Source organism: Lupinus angustifolius, chromosome LG10 (assembly GCF_001865875.1).
Source record: "Lupinus angustifolius cultivar Tanjil chromosome LG10, LupAngTanjil_v1.0, whole genome shotgun sequence".
NCBI classification, from domain to species: Eukaryota; Viridiplantae; Streptophyta; class Magnoliopsida; order Fabales; family Fabaceae; genus Lupinus; species Lupinus angustifolius.
The window spans coordinates 12,359,630-12,371,394 of NC_032018.1; the positions used below are offsets into that span (position 1 = coordinate 12,359,630).

Below are 11,765 nucleotides of genomic sequence, written 5' to 3' on the forward strand. Positions count from 1 at the left end.
ATTCATAACAAATAATTATAAAATACATGTTCTAAAATATATGGCATCCAAAAATTGAATCCAACTTCTTGGGTTTTACAAGCACCAAAATTCATTTTTGGTATTTTGTAGACAATCAAATTCGCTTCAAAATTAATTTAATAGTCAACAAATATGATGCAGTAACAATAATATACTCATCTAGCACATTAAATAAATAGTGGAATATTTATGTACTATTAGAATAAAGATTTATATATAGTCAACATATCATCCACTATTTATTTGTATTACTTTTTTTAAAGAGTCAATGATAATTGAAAATGAATGATGAATAATAAATTAATAGTGTATAAAACTCTTATACTGTCAATACATTCATTTTTTCACTTAAATAAATTATTCTGACAACATAATCTTACCTCCTTCTGTAGCCTTTAACAGATATAACATCTGAAATTACTTAATCAGCCTTTAACATAGTCCATTCTATTGTTGAAAACATTGTATTTAAAAAGAGAAAGGCTTCAAAAGTGTAAATCCAATGCTATTGCAAATAAACTTTATAATAAACCTGCTTTACATAATCACATCTAAAGTTTACATAAGGCTATATGACATGCACTTTTCAAGGGTATATAAGTGTAATATTGATAGACTGTCAGTATAAAGATTTATACACAGTCAATATATTATTCATCATTCATTTGTATTATAAGGTTAGTGATGATAAAACATTGATGATAGATAATGTAGTGACAATGTATAAAATTTATACACTGTCAATGTATACATTTTTTTTCTCAAACAAAAGGGTGGCAACAATTATTGATTTCTATAGACAATCATTGAAAAACCAAATCAGCAATTGAGTACCAAGTTAGGACTCTTCTTCAAATCCAGTATTGGATTAACAAAATTCCTATATACTAAATGTCTCTATAACTTAGGAAATAAACAGTGCTTCAGAGTTTACTTCCCTCTCAATCAGAACAACTGTATCCCAGAAAGAATGGTGACAATGGACTTGTTATTTACTAAAGTCAAGGGCATCAATCTTCATCCACAGAATGTGGCTAGTAAAAGAAGTTATGACTCTTCTTCCTCCAATTTCAGGAAGCGAGAAGCCCGGAAATGCTTCAGAATCTTCAGGTCCTCCAGAATGAATAGTAGCTCTATCGTCGTGCATTAGCCCCCCAGTGCCTATTGTGATTTCCAGGTTTGAAATGTGGATTTCTCTGGACAGCCGCTTGCTTCGGGAGTTCGTTTAATTCCATAACTTGTATTGTACGCTGTCTCTTAGCTGCAAGTAAGAATGGAAAATGACAGATTCACCAATTAGTTATAATTTAGTCTCTCAACTCTCTAGCACTAAAAACCAAAAGTTGATCACCGAAGTCCAACATTCTATGGTTGAAATCTAAAAATATTCAAAATCAGATAGAACATAGCTGCATGGGGAATGACAAACCATTTTCAGCTTGTTGATAACGCTCTTGAAGTTTCCTCTTTGTGGCTTCTAGCTTCACTTGGACAGCAGCATCGTCCGAATACTTGGGTTTCTGTGAGAAGAGAAATGAAGGTCAGAAAAGGCATCAAATATACAAGTTTGGTCCATAAAGAGATTTTTCCTTACATCTTGCTGACCGATGGGTGGCCTCTTTGCAAGAGTACTGTTTTCTATTTTTTGCTGCATCTTCGGCTCAACATTGCTTTTTCGCTGCATACTTGATTTTGGTGGTGTACCTAGGCCAGAATCTGTAGTTACATGATTATTTAACCTCAAAGCAACCTCATTTTTCTTGGATTGCTGACTCTTGCTATCCTTGTTATTGATCCTTTCCTCGTTTGAAGCTTGCAATTTTCTCTTTTCTATAGTGTGACTGTTCACAGATGGCTTTCTGCGATTTTCACGGTTCCCGCTGAATTGTCCACTCTGACGAGGATCTGAAACAACATTCCCGATTAATAATCATCAACCTAAGATGTGCTTTATCTCTTGTTTAATAAAGATTTCATTACTGATAAAAAAAATCTAAGATGTGGGCAATTCAAATACAGAAATGAAGAGGAAGCAAACTAGACTAAGCATAGGAAATTGCAAATTCAACTCACTTCCATAATCATCTATGCCATCGAAGAACTTCGCATCATCCAGATATGTGACATCGAAGAGAAATACAAGTCAGTTTCGAAATATCAAAGCCTGCAAAAAGTAAGAGTAGAAAGGGCAAAAAAGGCAATTAAGTACCTGTGAAAGTTCTATCGAACCAGCTTGAGCAACAAAAAAAGCTCCTTCATCCATAGGAGGTGATGGAAGTCCTTCTTCTTCATCATCAACAACGGAAGGATTTACTGAATCTGGAGTGCCTTCTGAAGCTACAATATTTAATAAAGCAACCTTCAAACATGAATTAATTGAAAAAATGGAGAAGAGCAGCACAATTATCTTCTTAGATTTTTATTTGCTATACAAGAAAAAATTTCATTAGACGAGAAGAATGGGGATAAAATTTTTCTACCTGCAATATCAGTAGTAGGGGTAGCCCTGACCCACTCATCAACCAACTCTTTCCAGTCACTACATAAAGCCAAAAACATGTTTAACAATTAGCACTCGGATGTTATGGATGCTGAACAAATTAATCAGGTTCTCGACCTCATAAGCACACTAATATGAACCAATAATAGCTAACTTTTAATTAGATGAAATGCGCTAGGCTAGCACGAGTATAATTTATATAGAACTGAAATTGGTTATAAGCAGCTCACCTATGTAAAGATGCTCATCAAAATGATTAACTGAGGTTCAAACAAACTAAATCTATGAATTAATCTAAGGAATTCAGGATGCTTGGTTTTTTGTAAAATATACAATGGCAGTGAAACACAAATTGATCTCCAAAACTAAAGTAAACAATTGTTTTTACCTTCACTTATATGCATAATACGACAATAGCAGACCCCTAACTGGAATCAAAGAAACTGGTTACAAGCCTATTCTTTGATCCAGCTAGCCGAAGACAAAAAGGCTTTATCTATCCTGTATCCTCTATAAAATAACATACATGGATCAGGAAAAACAAAAGTAATTCATACTCGATAAGAGTTCGTGCAAGTTGTCGAATTTCCTTTGATCCATGCTTTCGTAGAGGATTGACAGCCTTTCCAATCTCAGTAGCCTGGCAAAGTTAAATTCTGATAATTAGATGGCACTGGAAAAAAGTAAGAGAATAGAGCCAAAAATGCGTAACAAATAGTAGGCTCATTGAATGAGTAGGGAATGATTCAATTCGAACCTTTAGACGATCCACAGTGAGTTCCATCAGCTGCAGCCTCCTCAATGACTCAAATAACACAGAGTCAGACTATTCCAACATGAAACAAAGCAGCATGAATCAGAAACCATGACACAAGAAAACCAAACCTTTATAGAAGAATTAAAATACCATCCAATAAAACCATATTCCTTTGTAACAACTATCACTACCAAGAAAGCACTTAAAAAGTCAAATCCCATTCTTTCAAAAAAAAAATCATCAAACATCCAAGTAAGTTGAAACACAAAGAAGCAAAAACAGATGTAGTATACTAAGAAGAGAGAGAATCAGAAAGAGAGATATACTTGTTCTTCACGGTGAAGGAGAATGTCTTTGATTCTCAAAACTTCACCAACATATTGAGACTCTTCTTCAATCTCATCAGTTAATGCCTCGGCATCTCCAAAGCTAAAATTGCTAACACGGTTCACATCCATATCTCCATGATCCTCTCTGCTACAATTAACCTTGCTCTCTTTGCTTGCACCTGCCTCAAACTCAACACCATCATTATCTCTATCATCATCATCATCATTATGTTCATCATCACCATCATCGGCAGACACAGCCAACTCCACCATATCACACCCAACGCAACGAGTCAACTTGCAAGAGAACAACCTCTCTGCAATTCCATCCCTTCTCAACCTGAACTCTTTAGGACAATCAGAAGCAGCCACCATGATAGCATGGTCAATTATCTCAAATATATCAGAATTCGCAGAACGGAAGTAACTCCTCCAGTGATCCAGTGATAAAGACTTCATGGTCTTTCGCAACGAAAAAACCTCAACACAAAAGCCAGATCAAAAACTAAAAACAAAAACGGAATTCCAACAATCACCCAGATATCAAATTTGAGTTTTTTTCATGGGTGGTGATAGATTGAAGTCATTGAACTATTTGTCCAATGTTAATAAAAGGGTCTCTCTTGATGCTTCTTCTTGAAACTTCAAAGAGTTGTTGTATTTGATTTTGAGTCCTGAAAAAGGACAAAGTAATCAAATGGGGTGAATTTTGATGAACGAAGGATCAATAATCAATGGTTAAAGTTGTAAATTTATCAAATTTGTTTTTTGTTTTGGCAAGATTGGATTGGATTAATGTTCGGCAGGTAAGGGAGGTAAAGAGACACGCTTTGTGGTTCGGTAACAACATAAATCAAAGAACCAGAAACCAACACAAACGTTTGAATAACAACTAAACAAAACAAAAATACGTCGTGTCTTATGTTATGTCGTGGTTTCAGATGATTCTTGCGTTACAGACCAAAACCTCAAACAAAGAAAGACCCATTTCTCCTTTTTCACTTCTAAACCAAAAATGAATAAAAAAACTAAAAATGGAAAATTGGGTTCTCGAGAATAAATCAGAAACATTGTAGATTATATGTAACCATATAACCTAATGTTTCTATGTTAATAATCTACCTATGTTGGTGTAGTTGTTTTTGTCTCTCCTTTGTGTCTATGTAATGTGACAATGATTATGAATGAATAAAACTTGGTTCTATTCCAAAAACCAAAGTTTGACAAGTTGAAAGAGAGATAGAGAGAGAAAGAGTTGAATGGGGTTGTTTGTTGTAAGTGTTGAAAAGAGGGTTCTGAATTGTGATCTCTTTTATTTTACCTGTGCTGTTGTTTTGACTCGATCAGAGACAATGTTTTGGAGTGAAAGTTAGAGAGAAACGTAGAAAAACAAAGAGAAGATATGGAATACTGAGTCTGTGTGCGCTCTTTCTCTTTGCTATATTTTATTATTAATTATTGTTTTTTTTTTGAAGGAATACATTGATCATAATTCTCATTCTAATCATTTTGCCAACAAATGATTTAGTTTCTGGTGCGATGTACGAGAAACTAACCAATCATCTTATAAGAATATTATTTTATGACATATATTACTTTTTGTAGATAAAAGTATTTATTTGAGAATTTAATAGATTTTAGATATTTAATTATTATTGATGAGAAATATCTTTTTTATAATTTATGAATGGAAAATAAAAAAAGAGTGGAGCATGAAAGAAATTGGAAAAGTAGGTGATGAATGTGGTGCGATATAGATATAGGATAGGGGGAATGAAGAGGTTCTAAGCAGAAGGTTTTTGTGGGGTCTCCACTCGGTAGAGGTATACGGCTGTGGGAAAACAGAATATCTTAAAGGATCATTCAAGTAACATATATTGTTTCAATCCTAGTAGATAAAAGAGATAATTAAAATTTTCATCTTTTTAGAGTGAATGCATCATTTTTACCATCATTTAGTTATTAAACAAAGCTCGGGTAACTTTTTTATCTCTCCTTAACAAATTTAGTTTAAAAATTCTAATAATAAATAAAAACATTAAACAAAAAGAGTAAATGTGTTCTTTTTTGGAAAATATAAAAATATTCAAATCATTTCGGTACCTTGAAATGGAATAATTTTAGATTACTGATTATATTAGATTCGGATAAAATTGACTATGTACATGATATTTGTAGTTTAAAACCAATGATTTTTTTTATATTAAAATATGAGGATGTTGTACTTTTTTTATATAAATTATATCTATTAACTTGGTTCAGTAGATGATACATTTTTAATCATGATAATCTAACTAATTATATGTTATATCTATACTTCTGTATTTCTTTACTACAGGGAAAACCCAATATAACCACTTCGTCATAGTGTAATTTCTAGTTCTCTATTTCCCATCACTATTTTCTAATTTCTGCCAAAAAACTATACATAAGCTAATGTTCCTCTCCACTCAATATATGTTCCATATTATTTGGTAAACTACCTCATCTTTCTTACATTATAGCTACCAGTTTTTTAATATAGAACATGAATGTTCAATTTTTAAAAAAATTGAGCATTACGTCAATCGAATAAATTCAACTATAGATTACAAATATTTAATAAAAAATATAATATTTGACATTTATGACATACAAACTACACATTATAAGAAAACATGTTGACAGTCACGATAATGCCTATCAACACACTAGTCTTTATAATATCAACATATTGATAGAAACTTTGCCCCCTTGCTCACATTTTCATTTTTGGTATTGAATATTCAATTTTTATATATTTCATTTTATAAGGTTATATCCATTTAAATTGAGTGTATACTGTATTATAATTTTAAATGCTGAGTATAAATATTATAGGATTGTTATTAGATTATATGGTTTATTTTCAGAAATAAAAAGTATTTAGAGAAAAATAGAAAATTAAAAACTATTAAATGGTGGTAGTTAACTATATTTTGGCTTTATAGATAGTATTCCATAATAAATAATTTAAAAAGTATACATATCATAATATAGCATTTTTTTGGTAATGTATAAAATTATGTGATGTTTTAAACTATAATTTTTAATTAAATTGTGTAATTAGAAATTATTGTACACTTATAAAGATTTTTATACTATAGTCAACTTCTTTTGGTCAAATTGGTTATGAGTTTATAGATTAAATTCATTTTTTTGCGCTTTCAAATTTTAGAAGTTATTGTGAGCATTATAATTTAGGATGGTTCCCAACCATGTTTTCAACTACGTTCCTAACCAATCACACTGAAGCAAAATTGATAAAGTTTTGAATATTTAATTTTTTTAACTGATGTGGCACAATAGGATTGATCTAGGACAGGGTTTGGGACAGAGTTTGAAACAACAGATCTTTGTCCTATAATTTATTGGTAGTGACCACCTCTTTCAGTCGACCTTTACAATCTCATGACACCATCCAATGTTGCACATGGGGATTGGTTGAGATTTTAGTGGTGGATGTCGGGTGGTGGTATACAACAAAGAAAGATATGATTAGCCCTGATAATTAACTAAATCAATTTAATATATGTTCAAACATCGACTTATTATTTAATTCAATAAATTTGATCCATAGACAAAACACTTTGAATTTGAATTAAATATTGTTAAATAAACAAGCTCATGCAAACCAAATATGGTTTAACTCATTATATTTATAAGATAGTTTCAGTATATATATATACATATATATGGTAAAAAAAATTAAATTGATACATATAAAATATATAAATCATATATACATTTAAAAATATTCTATAATTATTATATATATCTACTTTTTATATTAATATCTGAATATAATAGATATTATACAATTAATATTCCTATATAAATAGATTTAAGAGTCTAATTTCTCTTTAAAAATGTTAATACACACCCATATACGTGTGTATATATATATCCAATGACCATCATTTAGGCTAACCAACAATATAAATTTGGACTTACTAGCCCCAGTAAAGTTTGTGAACTATAATTGAGTCTATTTAAGTTGAAAAATAGTTCACATTGAACTTGACTTAAAAGTTTGAAATTATCGTTATAGTGGTGATTGAAAACTACGATTATAGTGGTGATTGAAAACTACGGTTATAGTGGTGATAACATAGATAATAGCCATCATAAGGTGGTGGTTGTCGATGTAGTGGTGGTTATGATTGATGTAAAAATGGTGGTCAAGGTGATATTATGTTGGTAATCGTAATGTATAAAATGATAAGGTGGTAACAGTAATGATCATGTTTGTATATGATGGTGGTGGAAAATTTACGTGGGTAGTGTAGTTTGACTACACTATCCTACGTTTGGGGTATGTTTTCAAGTAATTATGGGAATGGTGTATTTTTACCAAACTCGTGGATGCCATCCACGATTTTGCCAAAATATTGGACCACAAGCACGATTTCCCTGGAAACTCGTGGACACCATCCACGATTTCCATACAGAGCTTCTCTCTCCTCAGTGAAATCGTGTATGAGATACACGACTTCCATAGTCGTGTACCCAATACACGAGATTGGATGGGGTATTTCAAAATTACCATTGCACGAAATTTATTTTTCTTGTTAATATTATTTTTAATTTATAAAAGTAGTATAAATGAACTAAACTTGTAAATTTAAAATTTGAAAATTTAATTGAATATGATAATTTAATTTGAAAATTTAATTGAATATGATAATTTTAGAAAATTATTAACATATATTTTAATAAGAAAATTTCATAGAAAAGAGGACAAGAAAATTTCATAAATTCTAGTAGGAATTTGAAAATCATTACATTACCGAAAAGAAAACAAGAATAAAAATTCCTAATGGCGTCTATGAGATGATGTTCCACATCCAGGTGTCTTTCTCATTCGAGGTGGTTGGACTTTTAGTTGTTGTTGTTGTTGTGATTGATGTTGTCTTCCACCTCTAACTAGTTGTGACTGCTCCTCATCTTCGTCTTCACTATCGTCATCATCGTCATCATCTTCATCGTCTTCGTTTGTTTGTGAAGGCATTGTCGGTTGATAATATTGTTGAGAGTTGCATGCTGAGAATGAAGTATTTGAAGTAGTGCCAAACATTGATGGCATTCCTTGAAATTGCGAAGACGATGCTAAGTAAGAAAATGAGTAGTCACCCATTCCTCCATAACCGTCAAACCCAAAGGGATGTTGTTGTTGTTTCTAAAGGAGCAGGAGTTTGAGTGTATTCATCCATTCCTCCATAAGTATACGTCTGAGTTTGACTCTCATAATGTTGTTGATAGTCAGGTGCAAAAGGCATTTGAAACTTTTGTATAGGAGGAGCTTGAGAAGTAGTTGAGGAGAAGGCGGTTGGAAGTAGTTGAGCAAACGCTTCCATCATCTCATTGCAGTTTTGATAGACGTCATTCAATGACTGCAACGGATTTGGAAACACATTTGTAGGAGCACACCTATCCCGAATCATTTTGATAAAATTGTACTGAAAAAATGGAAAAAAATAAAATGTTAGAATATGTCAACACAATTTAAAATAAAATATAATTAGAATGTATTTATTATATTAATGATTGTATGATTTTGAAAATATATTTATTGATTGTATTTTTTTAAAATTGTATTTATTGTATTAATGATTGCATGATTTTGAACATATATTTATTCATTGTATGTTTCTAAAATTGTGTTATTGATTTAATGATTACATTTTTGGAAAATACATTTATTCATTGTATGTTTCTAAAAGTGCGTTTATTGTATTAATGATTACATTTTTGGAAAATATATTTATTCATTGTATGATTGTAATCTTAATATATTGAATTTCTGAAAATCTTAATATACTGAATAAAACATAATTTATTACACAAATTGTAATATTACATAATTTAGTTTTGCCTTGAACTTTGTCCAACTTCGGTACTTCTAAATGTACATTTCTTCTTATTGTGTCTTTCACTCCTACACCACCCACATTTTTTAATTTGTTGGGATTGAGAATGATCCATTTCGTTGTGTATACGTGTAGTTTTTGGTCTCCCAGTACGGTTCCTACGCATAAAGGGGATTAGGAATGAAAGTTGGACCTAAATAATGAGGTCAATATTCTTCATTTGCAATGGGTTGAAACTCATATCCATAAACCTTCTGCAAGTTCTCTAACCTATAAATTGGTGATATAAACTGTCGTAGTCTAAGTTCAATGATGCACAAGTAGCAATAACATGAGAACATGACGATTTAAATGATTAAAATTCCCCACAATCACACCATTTTCGATTAATCTAACTGTGTATACTCTTGAGTGTTGACTACCACCAGTACTAGCAACTTCTACCTCCGAGACTCCTGATTCCCGCGAAAAATTTCATACAATGTCGACGATTTCCGTACAAAATGAATAAAAAATAAACCTCCTATGTGGGTGACGATTTAGGTGAAGGTGAGACAAAAAAAGGGAAAACGTCTTGGTTGTTGACGATTCTACAATTTTACACCACTTTGGTAATAAACAAAAAAGTTACACTACTATAATAATTACAAAGTCAAAGTACATCTATTCCGTAAATTTGCCGTAATGGTGGTACTCTGTGACTTTTTATGTGGTCATATGATTATTAAGCAACTTTCCGGGTGGTTGCATCTTTAGGTTGTTATTCTCATATCCATAATATGAGGAGTATCTCACTAGAAATTAGGGGTGAAATGGGCTTCCCAAGCATTCTAACCCGTATTTTTAGGTTAGTTCACATCATTGAGTTATTTGAGCATTTCTTTAGACCTATCTAGACTTGGTTTGATTTTTGAGTTTGACTTAGCATGAAATTGAACAAATTCATAGAGTGTTGGATTTAGAAATACTAAAAGGACATAGTTTTGTGGATTTGGAAATATCACTTAGGTATTCACAATTTAGTATTTTGCTAAATGCATCTCTCGACTCTCATCACATTTTGCACTCTTATCTTTTACCATTGCTATTAGTCCTCTTCATCATTCTCGATAACTGTGACTATGTGCTTCACCACCAACAAGTAACCTTCACCATCATCGATAATTATGCTTGCTTCATCAACATGTTTCATCACTTCATACCCATTTCTTTTTCTCAACCCCACCTTTGCTACCAACCTTGCTTATCAAATTCATTGACAAATCTACTTCTTCTCCATCGACGATTGTGTTCTCTTCACTAACTCATAACATTCAACTGGTTTCCTTAATTTTCTCAACCACAACTTCATTATCACTATTCCTTTTAATAATCTTAGTATGACATTATCCCATAACAAAATAACGTTGATTTGAGTTCGGAATAACAACACTAATTTCCAGCTATATTCAATCAATAGCGAGTTGATTGGATTAAGTCTAACAGACTAACTTACATGTATCCTGCTAGAATGTATATATATTTGAGTAAGGGAATGAATTTCTTGACAAACGGACAATGCATCAGCTTCATCAAAGGTAATGTCTGACACTTACTATATGATAATGTTCAAAGAATGAACACATGAAATTAGGTTCTCTAAGAATCGACAAGAAAAAAAGCACAATTGAGATTTAGGTGTTTGTAATTGTGAAACTAGAGTTAACATAGAGCACATCTAGATTGGATATTTATAGCTGGTGAGTTGTTGTATCATAATCATGATTCCTTGATAGTTTTGGTATTACAATATTTCATCACCTTGTGGTAAGGAAATAATTATTTTCATATTTTTATGGTTCGTAACTGCTCTTCCCAATAAGTGTAGCTCGAACACTTAACATTTTGATCATCATCCTAAAAATCTAGCGAAACCTTACACCATTATATGAATATCTTGTCTTATTCGTATATGATTCCTTGATAGTTGATACTTAATATACATAACTCTTAATTTGGATTGGTCATGTGTTCTCTCTCTTATAAAATGAGAGTCGAATCCGAGTTGGGTTTGGATATCCATATTAACATATATTATATATTATGAATAATAAAAGCTCCAAGAGTGGGAAGGTTTGTTTTGAGGTGGAAGATGAGATGCTTTAGGGGACACGTAGAAATGGGTAGGTGGTGGCCAAGAAGTGGGCGTGTTTTTATGTGTAACAGTGGAAGCAAAGAGGGAAAAACTAGGTGTGGTGGTCACGCACGAATGTCACAACACCATCATCACT

At 31.9% G+C, this 11,765-nt stretch overlaps 2 protein-coding genes across 5 annotated transcripts; both read right to left on the bottom strand.

Moving 5' to 3' along the window:
• LOC109358686 (probable mediator of RNA polymerase II transcription subunit 26b) lies at window positions 793-5,054 on the bottom strand. Of its 4 annotated transcripts, none has more exons than XR_002108994.1 (10): window positions 3,605-4,345; window positions 3,279-3,347; window positions 3,079-3,161; window positions 2,502-2,560; window positions 2,231-2,358; window positions 2,095-2,122; window positions 1,616-1,926; window positions 1,451-1,541; window positions 1,055-1,282; window positions 793-1,005 (listed from the first exon to the last, which is right to left on the bottom strand). XR_002108994.1 is itself a non-coding variant. In XM_019603073.1 (10 exons), the coding sequence occupies exons 2-10, from the start codon at window positions 4,064-4,066 to the stop codon at window positions 1,155-1,157; spliced, it is 1,359 nt and encodes a 452-aa protein (XP_019458618.1). In that variant the 5' UTR covers window positions 4,067-4,281; window positions 4,929-5,054; the 3' UTR covers window positions 793-1,154. The 4 variants fall into 4 exon arrangements, 3 of the variants coding, with proteins under 3 accessions (XP_019458618.1, XP_019458619.1, XP_019458617.1); XM_019603073.1 differs by adding an exon at window positions 4,929-5,054 and having other exon boundaries at window positions 793-1,282; window positions 3,605-4,281; XM_019603074.1 differs by adding an exon at window positions 4,730-4,922 and having other exon boundaries at window positions 793-1,282; window positions 3,605-4,281.
• On the bottom strand, window positions 8,442-8,762 carry LOC109358026 (nascent polypeptide-associated complex subunit alpha-like protein). Its single transcript, XM_019602092.1, has one exon. It carries the CDS (start codon window positions 8,760-8,762, stop codon window positions 8,442-8,444), a length of 321 nt encoding a protein of 106 aa, XP_019457637.1.

Coding starts and splice junctions, on each gene's coding strand:
- LOC109358686 (XM_019603073.1), bottom strand. CDS start 4,066: ATGAAGTCTTTATCACTGGATCACTGGAGGAGTTACTTCCGTTCTGCG. Junction 2,561..3,078: donor CTTGCACGAACTCTTATCGA/GTATGAATTACT, acceptor GGCTTTATGTAG/TGACTGGAAAGAGTTGGTTG. Junction 2,123..2,230: donor GTTCGATAGAACTTTCACAG/GTACTTAATTGC, acceptor GATGATGCGAAG/TTCTTCGATGGCATAGATGA.
- LOC109358026 (XM_019602092.1), bottom strand. CDS start 8,762: ATGGGTGACTACTCATTTTCTTACTTAGCATCGTCTTCGCAATTTCAA.